The sequence below is a fragment of the Gymnogyps californianus genome, chromosome 3 (genome assembly GCF_018139145.2).
Source record: "Gymnogyps californianus isolate 813 chromosome 3, ASM1813914v2, whole genome shotgun sequence".
In the NCBI taxonomy this organism is placed as follows: Eukaryota; Metazoa; Chordata; class Aves; order Accipitriformes; family Cathartidae; genus Gymnogyps; species Gymnogyps californianus.
In genome coordinates this window covers 101,785,940-101,803,563 of record NC_059473.1, presented here as the reverse complement: position 1 = coordinate 101,803,563, position 17,624 = coordinate 101,785,940, and the positions used below count along the sequence as shown (strand labels likewise).

Sequence of the window (17,624 nt, the reverse complement as noted above, 5' to 3'; positions counted from 1 at the left end):
TGTAGGCACTTAAAGATGTAGAAGGTACTAGCCTTCATTCTCCCTTCTACTCCCTGTCAATATTTTCTAACTCAGTAAAGACAAGAGGATCTCACCACGAATACAAGAGCCTGCTGAAGCACTGAAGAGCTATCACTCACCAGCTGCCCCTGAGTGATGTACTTCTTCCACCACAGATAAGGACGCATTGCTGGAACAGCAGACAATCCGTAGTAGGAGTACATGAGGACATGGATAAAGCTGTTCAGTGTGGCACCAAAGTAAGCTAAAAAAAGGGCAAAGGAAAAAGAAAGTACACTGCATTACCAGGAACACGCTGCATCATGGAACCTACAAAAATAACAAGTTCAAAATGTTACTACTTAAAATACGATTTCTCTTACAAGAAAGGCAAGAGATTTATTCCCCCCCCCCCGATTTTTCTTCTGCTCACCCAACGGAGCCACTGAGCTGCTTTGCAGCTGTGCACTTTATACCAGCCTTCTCGTTTTGTTTCCTTGATTTATTCTTTTTCACATCTACATTATAGTTTCTCAAGGGAACTGAAGAAGCTGATAAAAAGGAGGCATGTAAACATGTCCAGTTGATAGCTTCACCCATCTACTTCCTTCCAGGCAGGGGCCATTTATAATCAAAAGCAACAGATATTTTCAGAAACTGCAAGTTAGCCATTTTATTTGTCCTTGTTTACAGCACCTTTAGTCATTAAAGGAACTTTTAGCTTAACACCAAACTGCATAGAACTGTGATGACAAGCAGAACATAAAGTTTGGAAAGGAAGAAAAACACATCACTAGAAATAGCACAAAAGTATTTTCAAGACCACACAAACACAAGATAGACTCTAAGTATCTGCACTTTTGACTGTTGTATAAACAAGGATTGACTTCCCTGGAGGAGAATGTAGTTCCAGATGTGCACTTTTCATAAGTTCAGCATTACTCACTGTTGTGCCGACAACACGAAACAAATATGAGTTTCTATGTTGTTTGGCTCATAAAGCAAACTCCTGAGCAACCCAGCCTCTTGGTCTGCACTGCCGGTAGTTCACATCCGCTGGATTTGAAAAGGTTTCTCTTGGATGAATGTTCAGCAAAGCCAGTATCTATAAGCTGCACATCTGAACCACAACTAAGCCATGCTAATGCAGTTAGGAAACTAGATGCCAGCTAAAAGCAATGAAATTAAAGAATTAAAGCAAGATTGCCAGAGGTTAGCAGGATTTAGACAAGAGAGAAATGGAAATCTTCCACTTAAGACGCTTTCAGTCAAGTTCATTAGTGCTCAGGGGACAAGATTTTAATTGAAATAATTTGTTATGGCTAGTGGTATAATGAGATTACATTAAGAAAGTAACATCTCAAGTGAACTTGACAGATACAAGGACAAGAGTCACTATTAGCCATCTTGCAGCTGAAACAAGCTTCTGTTCCTGACTTGGAAAAGAATGTTGTTTCATTAGAGGCTCTGCAACCACCACAAAAAAGAGAAAGCAAGGTTGACAGGTATCAGACCTGGCCTACTGCAGCTGATAAATGTCACACTGCCACACAAATTCTTCAAACTATATAGGCATGCCTTTTCTAGAGGTTCTGCAGGCAGCTTAATTCCTGCAACTATCTGCAATAGTTGCAATTCAGCAAAGCAGCTTAATATGCGACAGAACAAATCCTGCAGCTGAAGGTACCAGAGATGTTTCGTTTGACCAAAAGAAAACCAAAATGAGGCCCTTCCTGTAAGTGTACCCCACCATAACCCAGTACTTACAGTGACCACAAGGCACCCAGTTCATAACAAACCACCAAATGTTCAGCATCGTTGCATGGTGGTACACATGCAGAACAGTGATCTGATGATTATTTTTCCGCAAAATGAAAAAGAAGGTATCCATGAACTCAATGAGTTTGGAGAAATAGTACCACCAGAGGACACGTATGATCTAGAAAGGAGGAAACATGTTTTAGAAGCATTGCACATTGTGGGGGCTTTCAACCCTTTTTCTATCTAAGTAATCAAAATCCAGATTCTGTCCTGCACTACTTGGATTGAAGACACTGCTGAGATCTTCTGTAATGCTTCTGCCTCAGGTCTCTCCGTAGGAGATCTAGGTACAAACCCATAGCTACAGATGAAAACAGGATGACAAAGAATGTTTTATGAGGCTATTGCTGTGCACCTGGGGTGTCCTGGGAGAAACAAGAAAACATTTAACCAGAGTTGGTCCCGCAGTGCTCTCTGTAAAGGAGAGGTCTGAACAGCGACCAGAAGAAATCATCATATCTCAGAAAGAGAAGGGGATTCACAACACACAGTGGTTGGATACAGTCTGAAGACCAAGTCCTTGTTTTTTGACCTGGGAACACTTGAAAATTTACAGATAATTAGTCACCAAAATACCAACCATGAATATATTGTAGATTAACTATTACGTTTGACAACGCATTGTCCATTGTATTGTAAAAGGAGGGAAAAAAGCATATAGTTTGAACAAAATCTGCATAGTCAATACTGTTCTGCTCTCCACTTACACACAAGTGGACAATTTGAACGTTATGAGCTGTAAGTCTCGATTATGTTACCTTCATATCAGCTTCTCCTCCACTGTGCGTATCCTGACAGAAGAAATTGTATCCTCCTTCCCATACTCCCGTCACCAGCTGAGAAGATCAAAGAATAAAGTGTTATTTGGGGAGAAGGCTGCACCCCGCGACACATGCAAACCTCCGCAGCAGCTCTGCCAAGACATCTGGTGTCAAGGGATTCATGGGCACCCGAGTGTGGCATTAGGTTGAATTCAAGCTCCAAGCAGTGACCGAATCATAGTGGAGGGGTGAATTAACAAATTCTTCCAACTGGGGTACACCAGAATAAAAATAGGAGGTAGCATCTTATCCCCACTTATCCCACCTAGCATCTGTGTTTTGCACAGTCATATTCCAGACAGATTCTCAAGAAATATCTTTCCTTCTTGGCTGATGATCTCATTGTTGGAGAAAGTGAACGACCAAAGTAAAGTAAATATATTTTTCTTCTGAGTATTTTTGGAAAGAAAAAGTTATATTTTTCAGAAATTTTATACACAGAGATCTGACTACAATTTTTTCAACTGTGTAACAGAGCAAATCTTCAGCTTTGCTATCCTCAACAGCTAACAATTCTACCGTATTGCGATTCTTCAAGATCTTTTTAAATAATTCGCTCATCCCAAGTACATTACATCCTTCCCAGTCCAAGTGACTTCCTCCACAGGATACGCCGTTGCCTGCCTGACTTCCTGGCATAACAAATAGAAGTAATTCCGTCATGTTTGAAGTGTTAAGAGTAACGACCAACTATTAGTCACGAGAGGATGACAGGGAGCCCGTTGCCAAGGGGCTGGCTGAAACCTCCAGAGAAGCAAGAGGCAAGCTGGATGTCCACATCCCACCCTTTCACGGGCTGGAGATGGAGAGGCAGGCTGAGTGGGATGGGAGTAGGGAACGGGTGCAAGGACAGGAGCAAGCCCCTCTTTAATATCGCAACAGAAGGGATCACTGGATGGTGTTAACAAAAACATTTTTCCTCTTGGGAATAGCATGAGGAGAGGAGTAACAAATTTAGATGATTCCCAAGTAAAAAAAAAATAATTGTTAGGTATCCCAAAAAATATTTTAAAGGCAGAGACAGATATCCTGCACAAGCAAGTTGTCCATTTTTGGCCTTATCTACGCTCGTGCAGAATAAAAAAAAGCTTTGCAAAGCTATGGTGGAAAACTGTTTGTACCATAAGTCATTTAAAATGATCACTTGATTAAAGGACTACAATAACTGGTACGATTAAATACTGCTCAGAACTGTGAATGGCAAGCTAATTCTAAAAGGTACAATAAAGATTATCACTTAAATGATCTACCTTTTCCTAATGTTATTTCTTTCATGCCTCATTTTCCCCCTAAATTAGCTTTTAAAATACCCAGTCAGGCTAGGTCATTATTTTTGACCTTCTGAGATAGAATTATTGCTACTATTTGGGGGGGAAGACATCTAGTTACATCATAATATATAGACCTGGAATTATCTCGTATATTAGAGTTAGATCACTACCACCCTGCCACAGTGAGAGCAGGGCAGCCGTGCACATCAACAGCAGACCCAAGCAATTTCTCTATCCAAGCAGCAGAGGGAACGCAGCCACGAGAGGACTCCTCTCCCGGCCATAAGGCAGGCACGGCTGTGCAAAGCACACCAGTTTAAAAGTGGTACCCTGCCAAACGACCAGCTACGTCCCGGAGCAAGCCTTGCACCAAACTGCTCTTAGGCCACCGAGGGAAAGCCTGTGTGGCTTCGTGAGTGCCCGCCAGTCCCTCAGACAGAAGACCACATTGTGCTGTGATCGTGTTGTTAAGAGCTTACAGATGTTTTCATACAGTTCTCATAGTTCAAGGAAGTGTTAGGAATAGAGGGATAATCACAATGTTTATATTGTAATTAGTCCAAATAGCATCCATCACTGACGCTGCAGTCCATAAACTTCTCCCAAGTAAAGGCTAGCACAGTGAAACCCAACGAGCTTTCCCTGCAAGTGATACAGGTTCACTACCTAAAGCGTAACGCAACCAAAGGTGTCTGGATGGATGCCACCTCTCTGAAGGGCAAAGGCATCAGTGTGGCTATAGGTAGCTTCAGCTAAACCCCAGTACTCCCCAGTTTCCAGAAGAGCATGTAATAATATGCTAGGACCTGTAATACTCTCACAGCCACAGGAGTTTAAATGATAGAAGCAAAGCAACATTTGTAGGAAATGGTAACATTTTTTATCATATAAATAGTTAGCATAGTTACAAAAATAATTTAATCCCTCCCTTTCCAGAAGGAACTAAATGGTGAAAAGCTGCTACTGCTGCCCACGAACTGCCGCTGCTGCCCACAAACCTTGCCTGGTGTAAAATACAACACATAGGTAATTTTTTTCCCCGAGTTAGCCAGCTGCTCCTTTGCCTGACATGACTATTTCTTGCAGCCACAATACTTTCAGCACATGCTGGAAGGCTTCAGAAAACAAAACCAATGGGCCACTCTGAGACCTGACCACGAATGGTTCCCAAATGGCTCTGTTACGCACGGGGCTGGGCATACAGCACCGCGGAGCTGCTTACGTGCCACCTAGAAAGCAATAAACGGAGGTGTCTCAAATTGTCAGCTCGTGCATTTAAGTCATTGCTCATGCTTGTTGTGGTCTGCTTCCAGGACGGCCAGAGTTTCTAACCCCTCCTTACAGTTACTGTACAGCAGGTCTCAACTTGCCCAGCAATGGGCTGGTGGCTCCTCAGCCACCCCAGGCTTGAGACAACCTTTCCCTGCCTGCTGTCCCTAGGAAGTCCTTCATCTTCAGGTTGGCAGGAGCCCAGGCTTGCTAATGGCATTGCTGATGCACAACCACAGGCATATCTTCTCTCGAGAAATTAACCTGTCCAGAAAAGGCTGACTATAATCATTTTCACCAGAGTACGTGACTTTTAAATGACACAAAAAGAGACAGCTCCTTCATAAGCCAATTAAAATGGTACTCAAAGTCAACAGTAAGTCCGCCAGCTTGGGGGAAGACCCTGCAGCTTGAAGTTGCTTTTGTGCTCAAGCAACTCATACTTCCTTCCTCTGCATTGAAATTTTCTTTTTTTATGTTGCTTTCATTTTGTAATTCCACTGCTGAATTCTTCAAAATGCTGTGGCATGTGCTTTTTTTTATCAACTCTGCTACCAAAATAAACCAGCACACTAACACCAGTCTGACTGGGCTGTAGGAGAGGTGTTACTGGGGAGGATTTTGTTTTCTTGTGATAAAACCAAAGTCTGAGACTCGCTGGAGAGGGGCAGATAAGGAACTCAGCACTGCATCACGGTGTCAAGGCATGATGGGTTTTACGAGCTTCAAAACAGAGCTCGATTAGAGTGAAAAGAAACAGAAGTTCACATGTCTGATCAAAGAATGCAAATGCCTGCAGAGATAAAAAAATTTATCTTTATGTGAACGCAGTCACCTTAGGACAGAGACAAGGGCTTCGGGACCTGTAGAGAAAGAACGGGGAGAGGAAAGAGCAGCCTGGCAGCGAGCTGCCACCCGCGGCTCACGTGCCACGGCACCTCTTCACCGAGTCCCCTCCTTCCTAAAACAGGGTGCGGCTCTTCAGATGCTTTTCCTAGAGCATATACAACACCTCCCTCAACAGCAAAACCTGAGACTTTTCTCAGGCAGATTCAGTAGGGAATTAATTTTTTAGATGAAGAAAAAAGACAGTAAAGAGATCACTTAAGAAAGTGAGCCTTCATCACTGACCAGTTTTCTCGAATGTAAGTCCGGGTGGCCCAGATCACTTGGCTAGTTTTGCTAACAAACACCTCCAAAATAAAACAGGTCTGTGTGCCATATCACTGGGTACCTGGCACTCTCCCTGCTTTGCCAAATTACCCAGCCGAGACTCGAGTAGAGAGGCATGGGCCCTACTCACAGCGTTGCAAGACAGCTTGACTCGTGATCTCGGCGCAGAGCAGCGACACGGGTGGAAGCAGTGCTGCCTCTGCTGCTCTAACTACTCCCGCGGCTCTTTCAGATACGGCCGTGCCAGCCAGCGGGCGATTAACCCATATCTTATAAGCCCTCTGCCAGCCAGCCTGCTACGTGCCTCCTCCACCACACAGGAGGCCACCCCTTGCTGCCCCTGCCCAAGACAGGAGTGTTATTTCCCTTCAAATTCCAAGCACTGTAGATTTATAAAGAATAAAACCTTGTTGTTTGCCCCTAATGAGCATCCCCTCTTCCTGAAGTATGGGAGTGACAGGTCAGCCTGGAGAAACCTCTCCCGCTCCCCTAGGTCTGCCTTGCCTTTTATGTTATCTGGGACAAGCACAGTCCACTACTCTGTTCTGTTAGCACCAGAACCCAGTCCGGTTATTAAATGCCCAAATAAATAATTTATAGCAAGTACACAATAATTTATAGCAAGTACACAATAATTTATAGCAAGTACACACAGAAACTACTATCCTAGGAATTCCAAATAAGAGGTATAAGATTTCTAGTGATTTTAAAATAAGGTTATATTATATTACATCAGTAGATCAAATGGTGCAAGTACACAATAACTAGAATTATACAAACCCTACAACGCAAAAATTTTTTCTCTGTGTTATTGCATACAAACATTCAGATGTAAAGCTCAGAAAACCAAGTAGGTCATCTTTCTCATTGTAACTGGGAAGATGCCTCACTTTAACACCTTGCTTTGGTCATATAATATTTAAACTGAGCTGTGATGCTATGAATCATGACCTGAACCACCACAGCTATAACTCAGGAAAAACTCCAAAGCAGGGTTTCAGGTGTATCGTACACAAGCTATTAAAGCAGCTTATTTTCAGACAGGCTACTAAACAAGTTCGTAAGTGGTGACGTTTTATGACTTTCCTCAAACTAGGACTGAAAAAAGTTTAATCCAGCTGAAACTCAAAGTGACAACAAGGATGAAAACAGGAAGTTACGTCTCTTTTTTGAATGCTGCTCTTCACCATATTATCTTAAAAGTGAGTACGTGTACTATAAAGTACTACTGATGTACGGCTAATCCTTCAAAGCCATATTTCCACGACTGACGGGATCCAAGCGAGGGTATCATCTGCTTTGCACTGACACAAGTAATTGCAGAGGCACTACAGCTAGAGAACGTACCTGGAGGTGCAGGAAGCTGATTTTTTCCCTACCACCTGGCCCTTCGGCTCTCTGCAAACATCAAGCAGCACGGTGTTATGTCAGCACAGCTCTCTACTTGGCAGCATTTTTATAGGATCAGTCTCTTGTTGCAGAACATCGCTTGCCTTCCCATCTAGCTTGTAAGTGCTGTCAAACACATTTCGTTGCAACCTTCATGAGTTTAATAGTCTTCATAACACTGTAGCTTCGTGTATTCCCATTTATAAAGAGAAGGTGTGCTTACAACAATACCAATGAACACTTCCATATAGATAATGTTACACTAAGAGCAATATTCACTTTCATGTAAAGTGTTTCACTATATAGGAAGGAGAAGCCTTAATATTCACTGTATTTTAGTTGTCTCATTCCCTCACAACATAAAAGCTATTCATCTGGTTACAAGTATGAGGACTTCTTCAGCATACAATAAATAGTCCTTTCTTGGTAACCAGTTCATTGTTAGCAAGAAAAAGGCATTTATAAGATCAACAGTTCAGATCTTTTCTATTGTTTAAATTTATCAGCAGGTTTTGTAACATGGCAGAATGTTACAGTAATTTTTGTTTGGAAACTATGAGTACTATTCCAAGTATTCAAGGAAAAAAGATTGGCTATCCTGAGAGTTTTATCCACACTTAGTACAACTGAAGAAAAGCCTGCACTTGTAAACCCTCAATAACATAACTGGAGGTTAAAACAATAGATTATTATATAATAATATCTGCATAAAATAATGCAGATGATGTACATGAAGTCCACAGCAACACTACTTTTAGAGAAATTAAGCAGATCAAAACACAAATTTTTCTGGATTATAACATCCTGACAGGGAGGTCAGAAAAGTAAGCCCATCAAGAATACAAGTTGTTCCAAGTACCTACTGAACCCAAAACTGCTCCCCCTGAAGAATTAAGTATCAAAGTTCTTAATAACCCAACTCAGTAATTTTTGACTAGACAATTCACTACACAAGAGAAATAACTTTAAATATAAATCACTTCCTATCTAAACGCTCACTTTGTAAAACACTACAGAATTAACTATAATGGAGAATTACAGCTTGCATACTTCTAAGCAAATGCCAAAAAAAAAAAAAAGAAAAAAAAAAGAGATTAGTAGTTTTAGCTCTAGCTTGTAATCGCATGTTGAAAATGAAATCTCTCCTTACAGAAAGGAGGAACGCTTTTGGTTAAAAGCAAGCCAGAGTATTCTGTACATTAAGGCCACACACTCGGTCATTTTCTGACCACATTCTTATTTACACTGCCATACTTCTTCATTTTCACTTTAATAAAAACCATACAATTCTGAGTAAAAGCAGCTAAAGTGCTCTCTGGGAAGTGGAAAACTTTATACTGCCTAAATCTTTGTTTTGTTAAGAAGGAAAAAAAGTCCACAGAAAGTCCAATTCAGTTTGAAATATATTTGTATGTTCACATTTTAACTTCCAAGAAACAGATGAATCACAATGGCGTTGATGCAACTGTTTCAGCAAAACTAAGAGGACACAAAAGAAGCTACAGCAAGCTTACAGAAATAGATGCGAAGAGTGAATGCATGATGAAACGCATTTAAATAAAACACGTTTTGCACTCCAAATCAAGCCGTAGTTTTGCTACTACGTACTTTGTACAATCCACCAGCACAAGCACATTGAGCATGACTTCTAGGCAAGGAGGAGTTACTGAAGGAGTAGCCAGGTTCATGCTGAAAGATCAGGCCTTCACTTGCACTGAGCAAGAGAAGTGCATTTGAACCACTGCTAACCAAGGTCAGCATAGATGTTTAAGGCAAGGTTTGTTTCATACCATCCTTAGCGGTAACATTACAACTACGGTTTTCTCCCCTGAGAATTGACATTGAAGAACGGCTGCGACACTGAAGAACAGTTGCAACATTTCTGCAGATGCTTCCCCAGGTTTAGGAGGACTGTCCTTGGACATAATTTTCAACATAAGCCAATATAATTAAAACAGATATTGCAAAATGACCCCAACCCAACCTCTCTTCTCCTACCTCATAAAACATATACAGAGAAAGCAGTGTAAGTCCAAGGTTGTAGACCACTAGAATACCCCTGCACGAGAATGGTTGCTTATTCCGCATGTACTTTGGTCCTAGCCATACGATTAGTAAGTACAAGACTGAGAAGATAAAGGTAGGTGTATAGTTCTCCAGAAGAAGCCATCCTTTTACTCTGGGATCTGAAACAAACAAAAACATACAAACAGATTTTGTTAGGGGAAGAGTTCAATGCATCCAGAAAAAGCTGTACCCAAAATGCTTCTAGCGCTGGAATACCGGAGAAAGACGAGGGAAGAGCAGTAAGCCCTTTTATTAAGGGCCACATTGCTAATTACAAACAACTTTCGCGAACAACAAGATTTTAGCTATACAGTTGTTAAAGAAAGCAGAAATAATTCTCTTCCCAAGGCAAAAATATTCTTAAATTATTACCGCTATTATTTTTAAATACTCATTACTATTAAGAATCGTCGTCCATCTTGAATACCACAGATGAGCTTAGACTATAAAGAAAAGCTTCAATGACCCTCTCCCTGCTATTCTCTCAAACCAACCTTTCCTGATAGTACACACCTTATTTCCTCACAGAGCCAGCAAAGCTAAGAGTGAAGCAGATACACCAATAACCACAAAGGTATCATCCTGATAATTATTTTCTAATCAATACTAAACCAATTAGACTTACGTATGCGCTACTCAAAAGGATTAAATTTTGGAGTCCTTGTATGAGCAATGAAACACAGAACAGTCAGTCCAGTCTGACTAACCAGTCCGGTTGGCAACATGTCAACGGCTCAGGAAAAGCACATAAACCACCCTGAACGAGAGGATTTCAGGGGAACACTTAGGACAAGCGCATGATCCTTTTGAACCACAACTGTGTTGTCCATACCCAGCAACAGCACGGTATTTCACTCCTCTCACTAAAGTCGGCCCAAAGGATTGAAACCAAGTTTACCAAACCATAAATGAACAATTCAAGTATTGCTGGCATTCACAGTCCTGACTTAATTTTAAAGGAGTCATATGTGGATCCTGAATGTAAGAAATGAGGCCTCAAAATGTAGGTTGGGAAGTAGTCAAGAAAGCTGAGAAATTGTTTGGATTTGCCACCTTTACGGTTCATTATTTTTAAGACACGGCAAATATAGACCATATGCCAGCACATGCAATAAGTTATATCAGAACATCCAGACTAATTTAAACGGGCCTAGTATGAAGAGGGGGGCAACAAGGGCACTGAGCTACTAAAACCAAACAGAAAACACACTTTGAAGGATCAGAGGCTTGCTCCACCTCCTGCGGACTTTGTCCTGCGAGGAAGCAGCACCACCACCGGAGTTTTACTGGGACAAAGAAAGAGGTAGAAAAGATGCTACTGAAGCAATCAGAGGAAGAAAGCACATGCCACCGAGCAGCACTGCTATGCACACTCCGTACGGGATGCTGACATTTAATCCCCCCTAGTCAGGACCAGGTGGAACAGGGCCATCCCTACCCTAGCTGGAAGCCCTCACCACGAGGCCACCGCCTGTCCTGGTCCCCACTGCCTCTCCCTTCCTCACACTGACCGGTATTGCTGTTCTCCACCTGTAGACTTTTTCCCAGGGAAAAACCTACCAAAACCATTGTTTCTTTAAAAAGAATGGTTTCAAAGAAGCAATGCTTTCCAAAAACTACAGATTTTTTCAGTGAAAAATTCCTTAGCAGCTCTAGTTATGAAGGCAAAAGTATTCTTTTTTCCATCAAATGCAATTTAAAAAAAGACTTTTTTAATATAAAAGCTATTATTAAATTCTACAAAAAAAAAAAAAAGCTGGCAAAGATCTGAGCAAGGTAAGTCATTCACTAAGACTAACAACACAAGCTTAACTGATAGTAAGAAGAATAGCACCTATGATTGTTATAGGTGAAAAATTAGCAGCTCTTCAGGTCAAAAGATCAGAAGCATTGAATAGACTTTTTTATTTATTACAGAATCACACATTTTGATGCTTTGCAGATACTAAAGAAAGTAGTCACCTGCCAAAGTCAGGATGTTAGAAGGAAGTTATTTCTTATGGTCTACTATCTGCACTTAAATGTCAGTTTTATTTATGTATTTAATTTTTGACAAATCTTACCTCTGGGTCCAAGCCAAACATCAAGGTAGCTATTGATTGTTTTATCCAGAAGTTCCATTCTACAACCTATTGAAACGGAAAGAAAAGGAGAAAGTTAGTTCTTCAGCTCATGGAAATAGTTTAAATCATCTGAATACCATTTGTTAGGATTAACAGAGAAAATACTAATATGCAAAAATTGCAGCAGATGTACTGGACATTACCAGCATATATACAGTACATAAAGTGTATTCTAGTCTCGGAGAGCCACTGGTGTAAGAGCAGTTATTTCCCACTGAAGTATTTAATCATGAATCTAGATACACAGAAGCTTAAAATAACGAGTTCAGATTAACCTGAAGTTCTTTTTAATTCTGTATTTTGTAAGTGCAAATACAGGATGATATCTTGCAAGATCCCTCTGCAAGGAGGAGGAGGAGGAGGAGAATTGGACCTTGAGAAAGCCAGCGACATTGAAATTCTCAAATAAATACTATGAAGCTCTTTTAACAAAGAGCCTCGAATAGCTGGCAACACTAGCTGGGGAGGAGGAGGGAAGGAAGAAAAAGTGAAAGCTGGCTCTGCTATCACTTTTGTGGATAGATGACTGATTACAGCTCTGATTAACAGCCCATAAAACCAAGACATCAGTAGTCACCGAATGACAGACAGGGCTGCAGAGGCAAGGGAGAACACATTGCAGTTTATGGCATGAACATCTCCAGTTCCAGAAACTGCTTATTGGCAAGACATTACCAGATAAAACTCATCCAACATCAGTACAGTAGAGTGATTCAAATGTCATCTGTCAGCTCCTCACATGGCCAGTATTTATTGGTAGCACCTGGTATACATTCTCAGGTACATAAGCTGCTGTACCTCCCTAAGACTAAAGCAGGAAAGAAGTAGCGACACTTTCCACAAGCAGGGACAATTGTACATGAAGCCGTTCTCAAGAGAAGAGGAAGTAATTTTCTTCATGATTTAAAAAAATACCCAAACCCAACAAAAAAACCCTTCCAATTTCCTCTTTTCTATCCGGAACTGTACTGAACTTTCACTAAAATAATTTTATCCATTTTTAATAGGATAGTTTTCACTTCTTGATGTTTCTCCCCCCCGATGTACTAATATTAACAGCAATTTTTAGTTACGGGGAAATAACATAAGTAACACATAAGCTGTCAACATACCCACAGCGCAACCGAAACAATTATGTGAGTTTACACGTAGTTGCTAACAACAAAAAAGTTCACCTCTATTTTTTCAGTTCTAGCTGAAGAAACATCTCTCTTCCACCTGTGAAAACCCTGCCTGTAGGGGATTTCTGATTTATGCAAGTAAAATGAATAGTGGGTCCTCTGGTTTTAGTTAGCTGGGACTGACACCTCCATTTCTTTCGAGTCCAGCAAGAAAAGCCAAGCAGGATGCAAACAATGTCCTCTCCCTGGTCCAAAGCGGGACTGGGAGCCCCCTGGCCCTCGCAGGGGCTTCGACTTCCCGTGGGACCAAGAAAATGCAACAGGCTTGGATAGGTGCATTTACATTGCGTGGTCTTCTATGTAAGTCCACATCCCTTCCACTGCAGGGCTCCAGGCAGGAGGCTGACACGCTCACTGAGGACTTCTGGCTGCACCCCTAACGCATCGTTTCCCACGGGGCTCTCGGGGACGCACGCAAAAGAGGACTTTCCCCTCCCCATGCATCAAGTCTTTGTACTGCTTTGGACTACACAAAGGCACAGAAACTTCCCTGGAATCTGGTCAGCTGGCACAAACAAAAGAGCTTGATTAAAATAACCAGGAGTGTTAAAAGTCTTTTGCAGTCCTGATTCATACTGGTTTTATTTTCCGACTGAAGAAGCCCAGCCCAAATAAGTACACACTTCACAAGAAGGTGCATTTTTGGGATTATGACACCTCACCAGCTATGACACACAAACTGTTAGCGCTTGCGTGAATGGCCACAGCACTGGCATGCTGGTGTCCTAGGAATATGGAAATTTATCCAAGAAGCCTATGCTGTGCTACCAGAAACATGAACATCAGGAAGACTGTGAAAAATGAGTATATAATTTCCAAGGAGAAGAAAGAAAGTTATCCAGAGCAAGCTCTTCTCCCCCCCACCCCACCTCTGTCAGCTATTAAATATCACCAGGAAAAGCACTCCCCAGCGGATAATTCATTTTGTTGCTCGAAATCCCCACTTACTCAATTTGTCTGTCGCTCCTTTGATCCCGTACTGATTGATTTAGTTACGCAGCGCTGCATCATCCAATAACCCAGCACCTGCACCTGACTTCAATTCCCCTTTCTGCAGAGGAAGACTTCAGATGGGAGAGTTTGTTTCAAAAACAAATGTTTTTGAAAACAAAACAAAAATATACAAAAAGGCTCAATTCAGAACTGACTTGCTATATACTGTTGTTTGCTGGTCACTGAAAATGCAGATATGTAAATGAAACAACTAAGGAAGCAGAAACAAACTCCGCCTAGCTACAGCAAAGACAGCAAGAAATGAAACTCCACATTCAACCCTTCCATAAAATTGGAAGAAAAACTCATTCCCCAAGAGGAGGAAGCTTTCTGCAGGGGTTTCAGCTTTTTTGGGCTGCTACCTCAAAGCAGCTTTTTGTGCCAGCATTATCAGACAGCAGATTGTAAAAGGCACAGTGAAGGAAGAACTACTCCTGGTGTCAATTTCCAGAATTTGCAGAAAAAGAAATTGTTTCAAAAGGAACTCATTTGTGTAACAGAAAAACAGAGGGAAACAATCTGCTTTTGTTCCAGAGGGGGTCATGTGAAAATGCATCAAGTCTCCTGCCAACAGCCACACAACATTAAACACTGCTTCAACAGCAGCAACTACAAGGGTTCTTTTTCAATTAGAATAGTTTCCCAATTCAGAGGAACATCGACTCCCAGAAAAATTAAACCAGTGGCCATTTGAAACACCGTAATTGGCATGTTTCCTAATACTGACAGTAAGGAAATTCTGCAGCTGACCACATACATGAGCAGATCACTAGCAATGCTCCTTTACCTAGAAGTCATCCCACAGCAAGGCACGCTATTCATAGAATCATAGAATAGTTTGGGTTGGCAGGGACCTTTAAAGACCATCTAGTCCAACCCCCCTGCAATGAGCAGGGACATCTTCAACTAGATCAGGTTGCTCAGAGCCCTGTCCAGCCTGACCTTGAATGTTTCCAGGGATGGGGCATCTACCACCTCTCTGGGCAACCTGTTCCAGTGTTTCACCACCCCCATCGTAAAAAATTTCCTTATATCTAGTCTAAATCTGCCCTCTTTCAGTGTAAAACCGTTACCCCTTGTCCTATTGCAACAGGCCTTGCTAAAAAGTTTGTCCCCATCTTTCTTATAAGCCCCCTTGAAGTACAGAAAGGCTGCAATAAGGTCTTGCCAGAGCCTTCTCTTCTCCAGGTTGAACAACCCCAACTCTCTCAGCCTGTCTTCATAGGACAGATGCTCCAGCCCCCTGATCATCTTCATGGCCCTCCTCTGGACTTGCTCCAACAGGTCCATGTCCTTCTTATGTTGGGGGCCCCAGAGCTGAACGCAGTACTCCAGGTGGGGTCTCACCAGAGCAGAGCAGAGGGGCAGAATCACCTCCCTTGACCTCCTGGCCATGCTTCTTTTGATGCAGCCCAGGATATGGTTGGCTTTCTGGGCTATAAGCGCACATTGCTGGGTCATGCTGAGCTTCTCGTCAACCAATACCCCCAAGCCCTTCTCCTCAGAGCTGCTCTCAATCCCTTCATCCCTCAGCCTGTATTGATACCAGGGGTTGCCCTGATCCAGGTGCAGGACCTTGCACTTGGCCTTGCTGAACCTCATGAGGTTCACATGGCCCCACTTCTCGAGCTTGTCCAGGTCCCTCTGGATGGCATCCTGTCCCTCAGGTGTGTCACCTGTACCACTCAGCCTGGTGTCATCTGCAAATCTGCTGAGAGTGCACTCGATCCCACTGTCTATGTCATTAATGAAGATATAAACCAGTACTGGTCCCAGTACGGACACCTGAGGGACACCACTCGTCACTGATCTTCATCTGGACATTAAGCCATTGACCACTACCCTCTGGATGCGACCATCCAACCAGTTCCTCACCCACCAAACAGTCTACCCATCAAATCCGTATCTCTCCAATGTAGAGAGAAGGATGTTGTGGGGGACCATGTCCAGACAGATGAAATCCATAGCCTTATTCAGTACCTACCATCAGAAAAAAAAAAGACCCAATTATGCCACACACTGCTTTTTAAAACAGCTACCTCTACATACACTAGTTATTTTTTCCTAACCTGCCTTTCTACAATGGACAAGAAAGAAATCATCCTCTCTGCTACCAAATTTTACCAGTGCAGTAAGGCCCCTGAACACCAGTGCAAGCTGGATCAGAGTCTGGAAGCACTCAGGCTTACAACCTGAAAGACACTTTACTCCTTCAAGACCAAATATTTAACCCAGGAAAACACATATCTGATGTTTTAAACGAAACAAAATTACTGGACTTCCAATTCTGCAACACAAGCCCCATCATTAAAATATTACTTTTTCAAAAATCCTCTGGATTTAGATAGACAGGGTTTTTTTGGACATCCACAAAACATTTTGCATCCTCGGTTCACTTCTGGCACTATGAGCTGGGACACGCACTATGCTTCAGCGGCCACCCATGTGCTTGGGCAGAAGATGTGAGCTCTGCCCTGCTGCTCAGTCTGGGCATGGATGGCCCCGGTACTCCTCAGTGTGGCAACCAAAAATACAGGCCAAAGGCTACAGAGAAATGTGCTTTTCTTGCAGTATTTTTTTTTTAATTTATTTATAAAAGTTTTTCATACAGGCTACCAGCAGTGATAACCTGCTCTTCTAACGCACATCACTACTCTCTGAGGAAAGGGCTACTAAATACTGAAGTATTTTACCAGCTCCTGCCCTTCAAAGGAAATTCTCTCCTATGCTTTCCACAGAAAACACATTCTAGGGGATTTATGTCAAAAAGTGATTTAAGAATTCTTGGTCACATTTTAGTGTTGTTTCTTGAGTTTCTTCTTGGAGTAACTTCAGTTTCCAGGTGCAGAGATAAAGCATGAAAATATAAAGGTTTGCTCCCTGTCCCATGCCACCCTTTTTAAGCAAACCAAACAGCAGCAACAAAACATTTTGGGCTGAAAGTTCAAAGCATTGGGAGCCTGCTCCCTTTCAGCAGGATCCTCCACCTCTCACCCTGCCGCTCAAGAACTCCCTGCAACAACAGATCCCAGTTTTCACATTTAAGTGCCTGAACTCGAGTTCCAAAAAAATCCCCAAAATAGGCATCTAAATAATCCTGCTGGCTTCTGAGAGCAAAGTGCCGTCAGGCCTGGCTGTTCAGCCTTCTTGGAAAAGAGCCACTTTCTCCGTTCTTAAATTAGGACTTTGAAACCTAATTTTAGGCACTTGATTTTGGAAATCTTTAAATGTGTTTTCTCGTTAAAGTGATGTTTCCCAGTCCCTGCTGCTGCAGAGGTGACTCCTCTTTTCCCTCCTCCAAAAGTACAAACTATCCCTCCTCCAAAAACACAACGATCATGCTGCTGTTTGCTTTTGTAAGTGTACTAGAATTAAAAATGCTCAGCTGCTTGAGAACTGGAAGACAGCACCGATAATCAAAGCTGTCAACCATTTTCTGTCCATTTTCCAAAGCTGACCAGTTTCTCCTTTCTATTCCCAAAGCCGTAGCTACCCCTTGCATGTATTCCGTTTACC

The 17,624-nt window shown here is 42.1% G+C and overlaps 1 protein-coding gene across 1 annotated transcript in view; it reads right to left on the bottom strand.

Moving 5' to 3' along the window:
• Window positions 1-17,624, bottom strand: part of ELOVL5 (ELOVL fatty acid elongase 5) — a 39,163-nt gene that overhangs the window by 5,320 nt on the left and 16,219 nt on the right. Inside the window, exons 2-6 of the mRNA XM_050894229.1 lie at window positions 11,875-11,940; window positions 9,743-9,930; window positions 2,580-2,657; window positions 1,768-1,939; window positions 141-265 (exon numbers count right to left, since the gene is read on the bottom strand). Of these exons, the coding sequence (XP_050750186.1) occupies window positions 141-265; window positions 1,768-1,939; window positions 2,580-2,657; window positions 9,743-9,930; window positions 11,875-11,932 (621 nt within the window). The 5' untranslated portion in view covers window positions 11,933-11,940. The remainder of the gene's footprint in view (window positions 1-140; window positions 266-1,767; window positions 1,940-2,579; window positions 2,658-9,742; window positions 9,931-11,874; window positions 11,941-17,624) is intronic.